This window comes from Myxine glutinosa, chromosome 8, assembly GCF_964187855.1.
Source record: "Myxine glutinosa chromosome 8, kmMyxGlut1.1, whole genome shotgun sequence".
Lineage (NCBI taxonomy): Eukaryota > Metazoa > Chordata > Myxini > Myxiniformes > Myxinidae > Myxine > Myxine glutinosa.
This window is the reverse complement of record NC_136268.1, coordinates 76,983,459-77,001,555: the sequence shown is the minus strand read 5'-3', so window position 1 is coordinate 77,001,555 and position 18,097 is coordinate 76,983,459. Positions and strand designations below refer to the sequence as shown.

At 44.5% G+C, this 18,097-nt stretch overlaps 1 protein-coding gene across 1 annotated transcript in view; it reads right to left on the bottom strand.

Moving 5' to 3' along the window:
• The window catches only part of LOC137432612 (sulfhydryl oxidase 1-like), a 160,413-nt gene extending 147,654 nt beyond the window's left edge, over positions 1 to 12,759 (bottom strand). The window contains exon 1 of the mRNA XM_078782791.1: positions 12,433 to 12,759. Within this exon, the coding sequence (XP_078638917.1) occupies positions 12,433 to 12,676 (244 nt within the window). The 5' untranslated portion in view covers positions 12,677 to 12,759. The remainder of the gene's footprint in view (positions 1 to 12,432) is intronic.
• Between the last annotated feature and the right edge of the window lie 5,338 nt (positions 12,760 to 18,097).

Below are 18,097 nucleotides of genomic sequence, written 5' to 3'. Positions count from 1 at the left end.
TCCCATGTTTTATTGCTTTTTTCTCCACTTGGAAAACAAATTGCCATGCTATGGTCTTCCATTACCAATCAGCTTGCTATTGCTTGCCAAGCCAGCAGTTCCTCATCAACCGTTTCATTGGAGTGCTTTTCGATTGAGTGCTTGCTTGAGTGATTCAGCCACTTGGTGAGCGTTTTTCAAGAAACTTGGCAATGGAACTTGGCACCCCCACAAACTTGGCAAACCACAAAACTTGGCACCCCAGCAATTGCAGATCATGGTTTTGGATTAGGGACGATCTGAAATGGTGGAGACCAGCTGTCCTGAAGACCTGGAAGGAAGAATGAGTATGAAGAGGATGCTGAAGTTGATTCCACAGGTGGGAAAAAGTGGAACAAATGAGAGGAAATGAGCATTGATCCTGGATTTCGGTAGTTTAACCAGAAGGGGGTTGATGGTGGACCGTGCGAGCCTTGCTGAACCTGGGGAGGACAAAGCACAGAAGGAGCACAGGGTGCAAGGCCAGTAAGGAGGCAGTAGAAGACAAAGACCACTGCCCTGTCTGCGATGACAAAGTGATAGACCCATAGATAGGCCTTCATTTCAGAAGATTCCAATAATTATAAAGGCCTTGGTTTCAACAGTGTCAAGCTGAGCAAAATGTGAGGGGAGGGAGCCAGCACAGAAGGGAGAGCAATACTCCATTAAGCTGCGGATGAAGGCCTTGTAGGTGGATAGGAGTTCCGGTGTGCTAAGGAGGACTTTGTATGACGGAGGATGCCCAGTCGGCGACTGGCTTTGGAGGCCAACTTGGAAATGTGGTTTGCCCAAGAAAGATCATGTCTGATAGTGAGACACAGGAGTTTGAATGACTGAACGTCCTCAAGAGGATTATTAATAAAGCAGATGGGAGGGTTTGCCAGATGGTCCTTTCAGAAAAAGATCGTAAGATATGTCAGTGTGAGCTGGGGGAGAGAGGGAGAAGGAGAAGGAGAAGGAGAAGGAGAAGGAGAAGGAGAAGGAGAAGGAGAAGGGAGAGGGAGAGGGAGAGGGAGAGGGAGAAGGAGAGGGAGAGGGAGAGGGAGAGGGAGAGAGAGGGAGAGGGAGAGGGAGAGGGAGAGAGAGAGAGAGGGAGAGGGAGAGGGAGAGGGAGAGGGAGAGAGAGAGAGAGGGAGAGGGAGAGGGAGAGAGAGAGAGAGAGAGAGGGAGAGAGGGAGAGAGAGAGGGAGAGAGAGAGAGAGGGAGAGAGAGAGAGAGAGAGAGAGAGGGAGAGAGGGAGAGAGAGAGGGAGAGAGAGAGAGAGAGAGGGAGAGAGAGAGAGAGAGAGAGAGAGAGAGAGAGAGAGAGAGAGAGAGAGAGAGATAGTGACAGTGACAGTGACAGTGAGAGAGATCGTGAGAGTGTGAGATTTGTCAGGATTGAAAGTTATATTCCAATTGTTTGACCAGTTTGGTATTTTGTCAAGGCCTGAAGAGGCTGCACCCTGCCTGGCTGAAGGATGAGGGATGTCACGGCAGAGGGTGGAGTCATTAGCAAATAGATAAAGAGGATTTTCCAGAGAGTCAGATAGATCATTGATGAAGATCAGGAATAGGATTAGGCCGAGAACACTGCTTTGAGGCCCTCCAGCCTTTTTTTTTTTTTTTTGTATACAAGATGGAGGCTCGTGAAAGAGCTAATATTAATCACACAAAAAGTCAAACCGACACAAACCGACACATAAAACACAAAATAAGGGGAGCGGTTGACCAGATGGAGAGAGAGGTGGAAGGACACAAACACAACATTTAAGAGCAGGGACATCGAGAGAACTGTGGGAGGGATAGGGCTTGGGGGGAGGTGGGAGAGGTACAAAACATATGGACACTGCAAGGACTTCCAGGAAAGAAGTTGGAATTTCGAAAAAGTGTATCTGGGGTGAATTAGCGGGGATAGAAAAATTCAAGGTTTTGGATGGGGGAAGATAAGAGATGGTGGTGAACAGCTGTTTTAAAGACCAGGAGGGAGGAGTGGGATTGAAGGGAGTGGGGGAGTTTGTTCCAGAGGCGGGAAAAAGGGGAATAAAAGAGTGAAGGTGAGCAGAGAGCCCAGATTTTGGCATTTTAACCATTAGAGGGTTGCTGGCAGTTCTTGTGCAACCTGCAGGAATATTTGGGGAACAGAGCACAGAGAGAGCTGGGGGAGCAAGGCCGGAGAGTAGTCGGTAGAAGACAGAAAGACCACCAACCTGCCTGCGGTGTGTGAGTGAAAGGCCCTCGGAGTTAGCTTCATCGCAGGAGATTCCAATGATTCTGAAAGCTTTGGCTTCAACAGTGTGAAGCCGAGCTAGGTGTGAGGCAGGAGCACCGGCCCAGAGGGGGGAACAGTATTCCATTGAGTTGTGGATGAAAGCCCTGTATGTGGTGAGGAACTCAGGTGTGCGAAGGAAGGACTTTGCACGATGGAGGATGCCCAGTCGGCGACTGTCTTTGGAGGCCAGCTTGGAAATGTGGTCTTCCCAAGAAAGATCATGGCAGATAGTGAGACCCAAAAGCTTGAGCGACAGAACTTCTGGGAGAGGATTGTTGACAAAGTAGATGAGAGGGTTTTCCAGTCGGTCTTTTCGGAGAGACATAGTAAGAGTGTGAGATTTGTCAGGATTGAAAGACATGTTCCACTTGCTTGACCAGTCTGTGATTTTCTCCAGGTCTGCAGAGAGTGAGGAGGCTGCAGGCTGCCGATCTGAGGGACGAGGAATGGAGCGGCAGAGAGTGGAGTCATCAGCAAAGAGATAGAGAGGATTTTCCAGAGGGTCGGAGAGATCATTGATGAAGACCAGAAAAAGCACAGGGCCCAGAACACTACCTTGGGGAACTCCAGCCAGAACAGGTAGGGGCGATGAGAGAAATCCATTCAGGGCCACACGTTGACTACGACCAGAGAGGAAGTCCGCAAGCCAAGCGTGGAGATTTCCATGGATACCATAGGAGGAGAGTTTGGTGAGCAGAGCTGGGTGCCAGACCGTATCGAAGGCACGTGATATGTCAAGGGAGACAGCTCTGATTTCCTGTTTGGCATTGAGGACCTCCATCCATTGTTGAGACAGCAGAAGCGGCATGTCCAGAGTAGAGTGACCTGGTGTGCAACCAAATTGATGATCGGAGATCAAGCCATTGGAGAAGAGGAAGGATTTGATATCCGAAGCAATGATGGATTCCATGGCTTTGCTGATAATTGGGAGGAGGCTGATTGGTCTGTAGTTGCAAGGATCTGTTTTTGCACATTTTTTGTGTGAAGCGGTGATGTTTGCTGATTTCCAAGATGCTGGCAGATGACCTTGAGCAAAAGAGAGGGTGAAAAGAACAGAGAGAGGGTGAGATAGAGCGGCAGAGCAGGATTTTAGGACCCGTGGGCTGATGCCGTCTGGCCCAGTTGCAGAATCAGAGTCGAGGTTTGACAAAAACTTCTCCACCTTATCAGGAGAGATGGACACAGGGTCCAGGAGCAGTTGGGTTCGACTGGGTAAGGTGGGAACAGAGAGAGATGGGTTTGGGACACAAGATTTTGAGGCAAACACAGAGTTTAGGCATTCGGCTTTGTCATGTGCGGTGTCAACTGTGTAGTCATTTGAGGTGAGGGAGGGGATAGAGGGGGAACAAACACCAGAAACGGGTTTGACCAGACGCCACCAGGATTTGGAGGAAGGAGACAGGTTTGAGAGTTCATTCTTGAGTGTGGAGAGATAGTGCTTCCTGGCACTCCTGAGGGTAGACACACACTTGTTTCGAACTTGGTGGAAGGAACTGAGATTACCTTCAGTTGGATTTGCCTTCCAAGAGGCAAAGGCAAGTTGTTTCAGGGCAACTGCCTCACCACAAGATTCAGTGTACCATGGACGGGAGGAAGGGTAAGACAACTGAAGACGAGATGGGAGAAATCTGTGCATGAGAGAGAGCAGTTTGCTTTGGAAGAATTCCCAGGAAGAACTGATGTCAGAGGCAGTAGAGATGGAAGACCAGTCCAGATGATTGATGGTTGCTTGCAGCCCGTGCCAGTCGGCCTGAGTGAAATGCCCGACTCATCGACACTGAGGACAGAAGCTTGACAAGGAAAGAAGCTGAAAGGATTCAGTTGAGTGCCACACATTGGTTATGAGAGTCGAGGAAGTCAGTAAGCCATGTGTGGAGTTGGCCTTAGATGCCATAAGCAGACCGTTTTGGGAGCAATGCAGGATTGCCAGACTTTATCGAAAGGACGAGTTGCGTCCAGAGAGACAACTCTGATCTCATGTCTGACATTGATGGCCGCCATCCAATGTTGGGTGAGTAGAAGTAGCATGTCCAAGATAGTAGCCTGATCTGAATCCAAATTGATGATCTGAGATGAGGTTGATGGAGAAAGGAAGGATTTCATATCAACTGTGATAATGAATTCCATGATCTTGCTGATGATTGGAAGTTGGCTGATAGGTCTGCAGTTGAGGGGATAAATTTTTACACCACTTTTATGGAATGCAGAGATGTTGTCGGATTTCCAAGCAGATGGAAGATAACCTAGCGCAAATGACAGAGTGAAAATTGCAGAGAAAGAGGAAGTGCCAGAGCAGCAAAGCAGATTTTTAGGACACATGAGCTGATGCCGTCTGGTCGAGTAGCAGAGTCGGAGTCTCGGGTTGAAAGAACCTTCACTATCTTCTCAGTTGCAAAAGACATAGTCGAAGAGCAGTTGGGTATGACTGGGAAGGATGGGTACAGACAGCAAGGGGTTGGGGGACACAAGATTTGGAAGCAAATACAGAATTTTATCAATCGGCCTTCTCACGAACGAAGTCGGCTGTGGTGCATTTTAAGAGCGGGAAGGGATGGAATGGAACATACTCCAGAGACGGACTTAACAAGGTGCCACCAGGTTTAAGAGGAGGGAGACAAGTTTGAAAGCTCATTCCTGAGGTTTGACAGATGTTGTTCTCTACATCTCCTGGGAGTGGACAAACACTTGCTTGAGACATTGTGAAATGCACTGAAATTGCCTTTGGTCGGATTAGCATGCCAGGTGGATGGATAATTTAATTTGTTCCAGAGCAACTTCTTCACCACAGGATTCAGTGTACCATGGGCGGGAAGATGGGTCGGATAATTGAAGATGAGACAGGATTAATCTGTGCACGAGTGAGAGCAAATTTCTGTGGAAGAATCTCCAGGCCGAGTTAAGATCAGGGGCAGTAGATATGGGAGACCAGTCCTTAAGAGAGATGGCTTCTTGCAGTCCCTGCCAATCTGCTTGAGAGTTGAGTATAAACATAAGACACAAGTTGAGAGGTATAAAACACATGGACACTGCAAGGACTTCCAGGAAAGAAGTCGGAATTTCCAAAAAGTGGATTTGGGGTGAAATTAGCGGGGGTAGAAAAGATCAAGGTTTTGGATGGGGGAAGATAAGAGATGGTGGTGAACAGCTGTTTTAAAGACCAGGAGGGAGGAGTGGGATTGAAGGGAGTGGGGGAGTTTGTTCTTTCTCCCACGTATCTACTTCTGTGCAATATCTTGGTCACCCTGTTTTACTTTGATCCGCTGTCAGCTTTTGAACTCACTGTCCTGTCATTTAATTCCTTCACATGCCTCGATATCTGTATACAAAAAACAACAACTCTGCAGTGACGTTTTACCTCCGCCACCAAAGGTGGTCTGTCTTTCTGTGAGCAGGATATCTAAAAAGGTCATGGATGGATTCGGACGCAATTTGGTGGACAGGTTTGGGTGTGTAACAAGAACAAATTGATTAGGTTTTGGTGAGGATCTGGATCCGGATACGAGAATTCTTCATTTTTTAAAAGTGATTATTCACCATTGAGAGATCGGGCCAAAAAGGATATATAACATATCTCAAACAGTTGTGGATGGGTGATGACAAAACTTGGTGAATGAATTGGGTAGGTGAGAAGAACAAGCCAATTATATCGGTCCGGATTCAGATCTGGCCTATCAGTGGGATACAAAATGTAAATTGTTCAGCATGGTGGAGGTATGTGCTCTATCGAGTGTCGTTCTAGTTAACTGTTATAAAGTGCTTTTTATACCAAGGTATCACGAGGCACTGAGTTGGCAGTATAACCGGAGGTCATGCAGGCAGTGTTCTATATCAATGGTGCACCATCCATTGGATGGGACGTTAAGCTGAGATCCCTTCTGCCAGCAATGGTTGCGGTTGGACGTGAAATATCTCACGGTGTCTTGCACAGAGTTAGCGATTGCCTCCGGCATCCTGGCCAAATTCCAAATTCCTCACCTATCCTACAGGGGATACCGCATTAGTGGCATAGTTTTCTTCCCACAAATGATGCGACAAGCAGCTAAGTTGAACATACAAATTGATGAATTGAGATTAAAAAGAATATGGTGTTCAGAATAAAAAGACAAAGAGGTAGTGAATACAGCAGTAAGAGGCACACTAATTCTTCAGTTGTGGGGTGAACTTTCCCCAGATCACAGTCTTCAGCCCGTCTCTTGGTAAAGTGAGTAGAAAAAGACTTGGTAAGATAAGGAAATTAAAGAGTGAGTTCAAGGAAATCAGGACATCAAATACAAAGCAGCCTATATATAAAGATCCTAACAAAGATCATTATAACGTTAAATGAGCTATAGCAGGTGAAATATGATTGTGCTTAGTTATACATGCAACCAAGATCTTAGATAAATATATGGCCAACTTTCTTTTACAAAGCCCATGGGGTCAGCACCAGACTTTTGTGTGTATACGAAGGCTGTATAGAACATACCAATCTTAAACTAGATAGTATTCATTGAATACGTACCCTGCGCAGTCAACTTGGTGCAAGCCAACTCTTCTGTTTTTGAAGGTTTTTTTTCTTTCTTTCATCCAATATAGCTGCCAGACCACATGAGTGATGACATCATACATTTATATTTTCTAATATAATTGCTGGGTAGATCACCCTGAAGAAATTGCAAACTGATCAGACTAAGCGTTTTCACTGTCGAATTATGACGTAATAATTAAGGCACCAATGACGTCATCATTAACACTTATTCCCCATGGGGAGTACTTGACAGTGCACCATGTTTCAATTTTTTCCATGGAGCAGTTTTGGAGATATAAAGGTGCAACGTTTTACGATTTTTCCAAGATGGCACCTGTACGACATGCCCTATGATGTCATAATTATCATTAAAACAAGACCGAAAGTCTAACAGCGGCGTAGCTGTAGTACTCTACTCACTGCTATGTACAGCTGTCCGTGTGTGAACACATGACAGGTTCGACCGCTTCGACGACATGTTCGGCCTTCACGGTATATAAATTAAAATGTCGGTCAGTGGAGTCAGCTGTAATGACATCATCGACGTAATGACGTAGTGTGACGGACGGACACAAAACTGCCACTACTTTAATATATAGAAGATAATGTATTTTAACCCTTATTAACTTTACACTCACTACGAAGGGATTGGTGTTATGATTAGATTTACTATAATATTAACATTACGTTATCATTATTACGAAAATCATATTACTATCAAAAATCCGAGGCTAATTCCTTACTTCTGCGGTAATTAGTACTGTATACCGCTCATCATTGATTCATGAACCATACACCGCTTCAATCCAGAAACTCTGCAATAACGACAAAGGGATTGCAGTGTTACAATTATATTTACTATATTATTAGTATTAACGCTAATTTTATTACAAAAACAATACTACTGTATTAATAAACCTGGGCTAATTTGTCCGAAGCGGTCTGAAGGTGAGGCATGAAGGCATGAAGCCCAAGGCCCATACGTGCTGTGTCATTGGAAGATCCGTGACGTCTATTCTTTTGATATTTGATGATCATTTTAACAATCGGTTTGTTTGTGTTACACACTGAATGAAAAACGTTAAGGTCGAGAATGGCGATTGTAATGTATGACAGGTTCGACAATATGTCCGGTCTGAATGGCATAGGAATCAAAATGGCGGAGTGTGGAGTCAGCCATTGTATGCCGTAATGACATCAGACGTAATCACTTCACCCTGTCATGTGACCAGATCCTCAGCTCTGATTGGTACATGTTTGAGGGGACATACATGCATATATACATACATACAGATGGACAAACACTGTTCTAGACAGCTTTGCCCTATGGGTTATGCCGTAAAAATTCTACAGGAAGACGTGCTTCCTATGGTGAAAATGTTCTGTCCATCGGACTAACAGTTGCAGAGAATTTTTTTTCATGCTGATTGGATCAAGCGTTGTACTTGTCAAATTACGACATCATGATGAAGGCACCGATGAAATCGTCATGAACACATCTTATTCCCCATGGGGAGTACGTGACAATGAGCCATGTTTCTGTTTTTTCCATTGAGTGGTTTCAGAGATATAGGTGTAACGTTTTTCCAAGATGGCGTCCGCACCACGTGACCTACGACGTCATAATTACAAACAAACAAAATTATACAGGTGGAGGCGCTCCTGTGGTAAAGTTTCGTGTCAATCGGACCAACAGTTACCGAGAAAATTAATTATAAAAATGCAGACACGCACATGCGCATGCCACACTAAGGACTGAACCGAATGCCTAACCCTGATTTTCACTTCGCGAGCGCAGGGTAATTACGCAAAATGAGATAGTGCACATAAGTGATGAAAATAATGTATGAAGGATATGACTTCTAAATACAACAACATTGTGAAGTTGTTAACCAAGTTTGTTTCTGGAGGCGGTCATAAAAGCCAAATAGCCGGGAAATAATCGTGATTATAAAATGTGTACATGAAGCAGGCATTGGTAATAACTAGGGCATGCCCGTACTATATATAAGCTAGGACGTGCCCGTACGTGGGTGCCCGTTCCTTGCCAAAAAAAAAAAAAAAAAAAAATTTGTGTAGGGGTGTGTGTGTGTAAACATCCTAGGGCGTGCCCGTACGTGGGTGCAAAAAAACATGCGTGCAAACAACAACAACAAAAAAAAACTTTGAAACCACGTGGCAGTAACGACCACAGAACCCCCCCCCCCCCCTCTATTTACATGAATGGTTTGGTCCATTCGCAACGACCACAGAACCCCCCCCTCTATTTACATGCAATGGTTTGGTCCAAAGCGAACGGCTTGCAGTGTTTGGTAAAGAAATCGCCATAGCTCGGTAACTACTTGTCCGATTAATTTCAAACCTTGAAAAGGCACATCCTCGGGTCCCCAGCAATATACCTGGCAAGTTTCAAGTATATCGGACCGGTAGTTGTCGAGAAACAGCGGTCACAGACAAACATACACACATACACACATACAAACACACATACAAACACACATACACACATACACACAGAGATTAATGGAATTATAGATAGATGATGCCATACTCTTTCTTAAATGTACATGGATAAATACATGTCAAAGTTTGTGCAACTTCAGTGACTAGTGCAGCAATGTCGAAATCGAGTCCGACTCGTCTTCAATTGTGTTGAAAAAGACCAGTCATTTTCTCTTTGATAAAAGTCTCGAAACCTTGCGAAACCTTGCGACTCAAACGTTTGACAAAAGTCTCGGTTGATTCCAATGTAAGAATACTGTAGGTTTATGTATGAAATATTCCCACTCAACACGAGATTATTTTTTCTTTAAAACCAGCAAATACAGTATATCCTTTTAAAAGAATAAACTCTTCTGACTTTATGGGGGCTGACAAAGACCTCTGTCAATAGTGAATGTAGTACTGCTCTCCCTTATGTGGTGGAGCACCAGCATCATGTCTCCCCTGGAATTTGTGGAATGTAAAGTGCGCAATTTTTATTTTTTGTATACAGAGCCAAGGCTCGTGAAAAAGCTGGAACACAGATCGGATCAGGATGCAACAGAACAAAAGGAACTACACAAAGATAAGGTGGAGATACCAACAGCAGAACCGAGGAAGAAAAATAAACGCAGACAAACAACAAGGGATGCACGGGTGATGTTGGAGGTGTAAGGGAGAACACAGGGAGAGGAAAAGATGGATACAAAAGTAAAATTTGTTGGGTGAGGGGTTGGTTGGTTTAATGGGTGTAGAAAAGATCATGGTTTAGGATGAGGGATGATCTGCGATGGTGGTGAACAGATGTCAATTCCTTTGTTTGTTGCATCTACCTGTTACCCAAATATCTCACTGATAAAATTTATGAGCTTGAACTACAAGCCCTGCATCCACATTGTGAGTAAATTGAAAGGGCTTGATAGAATAGCCAGACTCGGTGAACTACTTCCTTAATGGCCACAATGAATCCTGTCTTCCTGTGGGGTCGGCCAGTGAAAGTTTTTGGCCCAAGTCCTTCATGAACTGACTGGCTACACCCGATGTTCCAATGGAGCTCATTTGCATAGGAAAAGGAAGGAAGAATATTGTTGCGGTTTTGAGTTTTGTACAATAAAGGTTAAATTTCCCCCTCATAGTTTAGTCACACAACAACATGTAGCCTCGCGATAGTGCAGTTATTTCTTAGTATTTGTGAGCGTAGTCCTTTTCCTGTGTTAGTCTTGCGTTGAGTAGAATAAGGAGAGTAGGTCCTTTCATTGTCTCCATTGCCTTATGCCTCTTACACCTCTTTATGCTGCCTTTGGCTTTTTGGCGCGAATTAACACGAGGCAGGCCTAGCAGGTCGGGTTGGGACCGAATGAGGACGGCGAAGAAGCCGACGGTAAGCGCAAGCCGCCAATCAGGGCTCAAAGGGAGTGGCTGCGGCAATGCGTCACAGGCGTGGTTGGAACGTTCGAGAGGGCTCAGGGCGTGTCCATATAACCCGTTGCGCAAAGCCCCCACGAGTTAGTTGAGTTCGGACAGCGAGGCAGTTCAGCGAGTTGAGTGCGGTGGGTTCAGTGAGTTATGAGCTATTGGAGAGGCACCTATTGATGAGAGTTACCAGATCGGAGAAAGACACGCATGAACCAAGTATAAGCGCTCGTATAAAGTGACGCTCGGTTGAGCTTGAGGCTGAGCCTCTATTGCATTGGGTTACGTGAGTCATAGCGCGCTGGTAACTCGATGCGCTGTGGAAAGCCGCCGAGAGACGCGTACATTTCTCTCCTGCCTCATCTGCTGCCTTTTGTTCAAGAGACGCGCTGCGAGGATCCTTTCCACCACCTGCTTGCCATCTTCGCGGGACGTGCTGGGACAGTGGAGAGCACGCCGGGCCGCCGTTCCTGGACGACCAAGGCAGCGCGTGGACACCAGCCTACCTGCAATTCCCCTGTGTGTGTGATCGGGCCCGCATCTGGGCTTAAGTATAACACTGATTACGTTCTGCTCTGTGTCTGCTTTCTACCAAGTTGTACATACTTGTGTAAATAATAATTAAATCCTGTTATTCCTTTATTCGACCGTCTCATGTTTTCCATCATTGACTAAGCGTGGTACGAATAGAACCGCTCGAATCGGGTTCCAACACTAGAAAACTGCACGGACCACGTGGTACGCAATCCACTTGGTGTACTCAAATTACACAAGGCTCGTGCGAGGCTTGTTTCCTCGCTTTCGTGGCGGCGCAGGTATTTAGGTACGTGCGAGACTTGGTCCCGAAACCCTGCCTTGCATTTGCCCGGAAGGGGTGTTTCAAGTCTCGGTTACGCCGGCCCAGAAAGAACATGGGGCTTTATCCCCCCTTGGTAAGGTTGGGAAGGGCGGCGGAAAACCGTAACAATATGTTGAGGGTGCCAGTGGTAACTTGCGTACTTTCCGCAAAAGACACCGTGGGATCTTTAACATCACTAAACCTGTGCTAACGTATGGGACAGCAGGTTCAAAATCCATCCACTGCGTAGCATACCATGTGATGCAGCGCCCTGCCGGCAACGTACCAATCTGAGTTGAGAGTCTGGTCCGGAAACAGACTGGACAGCTCAAAAGTAAATTTGCATTACCTGTGCACCATCCTATATCAGCTAGTTTCAGTAATCCAGGTGTGATGTTATATGAACATGAACCAGAGTTTACGGAGCCCTTCGATTTATGTACGAACAAATTTGGGCAATAATGCGCATCTGGGAGAAAATTGATGTGCAGATTTTTTAGCAATGTGTGGAATATAGAACGTGCTGGGTCCATAGCAAGAAGGTGAATTAAAACCACGCAAGCACAGAGATCAAGTGGTGGCCACCAAGCCACACAAACTGGGGTTGAAGCCTTTAAAGAAAGAACAGATTAGGTTTTGTTTACAATCGCTCCCCCCCCCCCCCCCAAGCCCTCTCCCTCCCACAGATCTCCTGATGTCCCTGCTCTCAAATATTGTACTTGTGTGCTTCCCCCTCTCTCCCCATCTTGTCTCCCGCTCCCTTTATCTTGTGTTTTATGTGTCAGTTTTTTTTTTTTGTCATTAATGTTAGCTCTAACACGAGCCTCGATCTTGTATACAAAAAGAAACGAAAAGAAAAAAAGTTAATTTTGCAATGAAGAAAACTTGGTGAAAAAGAGCAAAGCAAAAAAAGAAGTTTGTAGACCTGAAATGTCGAGAGCGAGGGCCCGCCAAGTTGCTGCGACGGCTGCACATTGCGGGCATTCATTCTCCGGAGCTCGCAGAAGTAGTAGCCACGCACTGGATGCATTCAGTAGCGCAGCCCGAGCAGTCCTTACTCCTGGATCCTCGCCCCAAGTTGGTGCTGCTGTGGAACCCACGGTCGGCATTACAAGCAAGGTCAGCAAGGCAGGTACATATGCATTTGGGAATATGGGAAATGGTGCCATGCGGAGCAACCACGAGAAGACGGAGGTAAGTTGGAGAATGGACGAGCTGGCAGCCCACTGTGCTGAGCGTTGCACGCAACACCGTGTACAGTGCACGCTGCCCGGGCTTTGGCGCTTGGACCATCGCGCCCCCTTCGTGACCGCTTGTGACACACAATCACTGGATGGAGACATTTTGCACGTCACTTGTAAAGGAAACCAACGCACAAGTGTATTATTGTACAAACCACAGCACGTGTACACAATATAACAAACTTCAACAGTCACGACTTTAAAAAAAAAAGTTATGAAGTTGCATTCATGCCATATAAATTATAGCATGTTATACTTGTTAGATATCACGTTTGAACATATTCTGCAGTGCATTCGCTTCTTGTACCTATTGTAAATGTTCGAGAATGCTCTGCAATTTTCTAGAGACAAATCGTAAAAGGTGCCACCCATTTATCAAGTATGAAAATATGGCAGAACTTTTGACCTCCCCCAATACACCCTCATTCCTGTGCATACCATGCATGCATCAGCCTGATTCCTCACCACACTCACCCCATCCTGTATAAAGTACACAACGAAACATAAATAGCTCACCGAAGTTATAAAAACGGGAAGATTGGAGAGGAGCGAAATAAGGTACCTTAAGAAAGTATTTACACGCCTTGACTTTTTCACATTTTGTTGTGTTACAGCCTGAATTAAAATGGATTCAATTGATATTTTTTTTGTCATTGATCTACACAAAATACCACACAATGTCAAAGTGCATTTTTCTAAAAAAAAAAGAAAAGAAAAAAAGAAGAAAAAAAAGGTCCCACTGTTGACAGTGCTCGTCAGAGCAGAGGTCCACCATGAAGTTGAAGGTACTGTCCGTAGAACTCCGAGATAGAAGTGTGAGGAGGCATAGATCTGTGGAAGGGTATAAAACAATTTCTGGGGTGTTGAAAGTTTCCAAGAGCCCAATGACCTCAATCATTAGGAAATGTAAAGAATATGGAACTACCCAGACTCTTCCTAGGGCTAACCATCCGACCAAACTGAGCAACCGGGCAAGAAGGATCTAGGTCATGGAGGTGACCAATAACCCAATGACCACTCTGACAAAACTACAGAGTTCCTTGGCCAACATGGAAGAACCTGCCGGAAGGACAACAGTCTCTGCTGCACTTCACAAATCTTGGCTTTATGAGAGAGTGACCAGACGAAAGCCTCTCCTGAGAAAAAGGCACATGACAGCATGCTTGGAGTTTGCAAAAAGCACGTGAAAGACCCTGAGAGCATGAAGCAAAATAGTATGTGGTCTGATGAGACGAAAATTGAACTCTTTGGCCTGAACGCAAAGCGCTATGTCTGGCAGAAACCGAGCACAGATCACCCATCGAACATCATCCTTACCGTGAAGCATGGTGGTGGCAGCATCATGCAAATGGGATGCTTTTCAGCAACAGGGACTGGGAGACTTGCAAGAATAAAGGGGAACATTGAATGAAGCCAAATAAAGGCAAATCCTTGAGGAGAAAATGGGAGAAACTCCCCTAATCCAGATGTGCAAAGCTGATATAAACATACCCAAGAAGACTCGAAGCTGCAATCTCTGCTGAAGGCACTTCTCTAAAGTATTGACTCAGGGGGTTGAATACTTATTTAAATTAGATATTTCTGTATTTCATTTTTAATTAATAAGTAATTTGTAAAAAAATTCTATAAAAAAAAATTCCACGTTGACATTATTGGGTATTATTTGTAGATCAGTGACAAAAAAACATCTCAATGCAAACCATTATAAATTCAGGCTGTAACAACAAAATGTGAAAAAGTCAAGGGTGTGAATACTTTTTGAAGGCACTGTATGCATTCGTTTTGCCAACGCCAAGCAAAGCGAGGTCGAGGCCGTTTATTCCCGATACATTAAACACCATGCAACCCATGCCTACAGAAAACAGACTTTTCGGAACGCCGTCGCATTTTTCATTCAATCATCAGGAAACTTTGTTACATTTCATTCTCCATGGGTAAGGTGCCCCTATGTTGAAAGTTTTGTGGTAAGGTGAGTAGTGTATATATGTTGCTTCTGGGACACTCTCATTTTCCCATTGACTTACATGTTAATTTTTCCCCTCCCTCATTGCCCCTAAACACCTCTATTTCTCTCACCCTGTTCTTTACGAACCTTCTAACCTTTTGACATGTTATCCTTATTCATTAGACCACTTAAACAATGGTCCTTCTGTGTGAACCTGTGATCCTTCTGACCTTATGGACCTTTTAACATTTTACTCTTAATATCATCTGGTGAATCATCTTTGACCCACTCAAACAACGACCCTACAAATATTTGTTTATGTGTGGGAAATAATTTAATTCTCCTACAACTCTCCTCACCATCTAATATATTAACAAAAAATATGTTTGAGTTTGGTTCTTTATTAAGATATTTTAACTGAGCTAAAATAAAATGATAAACCTCCCTCAATGTTCCTGTTTGAGCGCCTCCAGTGCCACACACTTTTTGGTAGGCTCTGTCCACCTTTTGTTAAGCTCCGTCCACTTTTTGGTAAGCCCCGCCCCTTTTGTTAAGCCCCGCCCACTTTTTGATAAGCCCGCCCACTTTTTGCTAAGCCCCACCCACTTTTTGCTAAGCCCCGCCCACTTTTGCTAAGCCCCACCCACTTTATAAACTCTTTAGCATTGTATCATTTCCAGGTAATACATTACATCATTTTCAGGGAATTTCCATCACATCATTTCCAGTTAAGACACGCCCAGGGAATTTCCACAGGAAATGACACACACCCAGCCCTTCTTATAAAAGGCACCGACCACACAGGCTTTTTCAAACACGCTTTCTGCTTCACTTGAGAATGGACTACTATGCCGAAATGGAATGGGATAACTTTGCTATTCCTTGGAGTCCTACTACCTGTGTAGAACTCAACCTTCAGATTGATGAACTGGACTCGAACCTCTTATCAATGGCCTCTCCGGCCTTGCACCCCCAGCTCTCTCTGTGCTCTGTCCCCCAAATATTCCTACAGGTCGCACAAGATCTGCCAGCAACCCTCTGATGGTTAAACTGCCGAAATCTCGGCTCTCTACTCACCTTCACTCTTTCATTCCTCTTTTCTCCCGCCTCTGGAACAAACTCCCTCACTCCCTTCAATCCCACTCCTCCCTCCAGGTCTTTAAAACAGCTGTTCACCACCATCTCTTATCTTCCCCCATCCAAAACCTTGATCTTTTCTACCCCCGCTAATTCACCCCAGATCCACCTTGTTTGAAATTCCAACTTCTTTCCTGGAAGTCCTGGCAGTGTCCATATGTTTTATACCTCTCCCACCGCCCCCTTCCCATGCCCCCCACCCCAAAGCCCTCGCCCTCTCTCAGATCTCTCGATGTCTCCATGTCTCCATGTCTCTCGGTCCCTGCTCTCAAATGTTGTGTTTGTGTCCTTCCCCCTCTCTCCCCATCTTGTCTACCGCTCCCGATGTTATATGTTTTATGTGTCGGTTTGTCTTTCTGTGTGATTAATGTTCGCTCTTTCACGAGCCTCGATCTTGTATAAAAAAAAAAAAAAGAAAAAAAAAAGTTTGTTTATTTATTTATTTATTTATTTATTTAATTAATTATTAATTTAATTATTTATTTTAATTTTTTTTTTTTTAGATGAGACTCGTGTAAGAGTTAACAAAGTTTATTTTAATATTCATAGAGCTTGATTTATACAAATAAAAATATTGTATTAAATTAATACATTGTTATTTTCTTTCACAGGAAATTGTATCTGAGATACGAAATGAAAATTCTGCTTTTAACACAACTTGGGATGAAGTTATTTTTTTGTTTGAAGACATTTTGAACAACCAAGACCCCCAGAACGAGTTCTACCTTGATGACCCAGCCAAAGAGTTATACCTTGGAGCTCCACAAAATCCTGAAAAAGAGTTTTACCATGATGATACTTGTGAGTTATCAAAACAAAACCCACTGAACAAGTTCTACCTTGATGAGCCAGAATACAAGTCATACATTGGAGACCCACAAATTTCTGAAAATTGGGAAAGGGGAGTTCTCCCTGATGGTCCGCAGTTATACTATGTGAGACACATCATAGAAACCCTAAAAAATTGGGCAAGGAGAGTTCTCCCTGATGGTCCGCAGTTATACTTTGTGAGACACATCATAGAAACCCTAAAAAATTGGGCAAGGAGAGTTCTCCCTGATGGTCCGCAGTTATACTATGTGAGACACATCATAGAAACCCTAAAAAATTGGGAAAGGGAAGTTTTCCCTGATGGTCCGCAGTTATACTATGTGAGACTTATCACGGAAACCCCCAATATTTCTGAAAATTGTGGTTCTACCTTGGGGACTTGGAAAGATGGTTATATTTTTGGAGACTCGGAATGGGGGTTTTGTTTTGATGACTCGGAATGTGATACCTATCTTGGAGGCTCAACAGGAATGTGGTTATACCTTGGGAACTTGGAAAGTTGGTTTTATTTTGGAGACTCTACCTGTGGGGTTCCTCTTGGAGACTCTTTGGATTCTAAAGCAATGAACAATGTTCTTTATTTAATGACGCTTGATTTAAGCAATATCAATAAAGTTCGAGGAAGAAAATGCTGGAAAATTCTTTCTTCCCATTTCTACTTCTTCAAACTTGAAAGCCTTGAAAGACAGAATTGGAGGAAGAGGAAAAAAAAATACGTATTTAAAAAAAGAAGAAAAGAAAGATTATGTTAGGGTTTGGGTGGGATTTTGAATGTGAGGGTTAGGGATGGGGTTGGGTTAGGGATGGGGTTGGGTTAGGGTTGGGATTTTGAATGTGAGGGTTAGGGTTGGGGTTGGGTTAGGGATGGGATTGGGTTAGGGTTGGGATTTTGAATGTGAGGGTTAGGGTTGGGGTTGGGTTAGGGATGGGATTGGGTTAGGGTTGGGATTTTGAATGTGAGGGTTAGGGATGGGTTGGGGTTGGGTTAGGGATGGGGTTGGGTTAGGGATGGGGTTGGGTTAGGGATGGGGTTGGGTTAGGGATGGGGTTGGGTTAGGGATGGGGTTGGGTTAGGGATGGGTTGGGTTAGGGATGGGGTTGGGTTAGGGATGGGGTTGGGTTTGGGATGGGGTTGGGTTAGGGATGGGTTTGGGTTAGGGATGGGGTTGGGTTAGGGATGGGGTTGGGTTAGGGTTTGTATATTATTATGACTCACTCACACATACACAAAAGTTAAGCCCCAACTGGAAAGTTGAGGGATTCTGTGTTTGGGGTTCACAGATTTAAAAACGTATCCCCATTATACACACACAAAAGTTAAGCCCCAACTGAAAAGTTGTGGGATTCTTTGTTTGGGGTTCACAGATTTAAAAACGTATCCCCATTATACACACACAAAAGTTAAGCCCCAACTGAAAAGTTGAGGGATTCTGTGT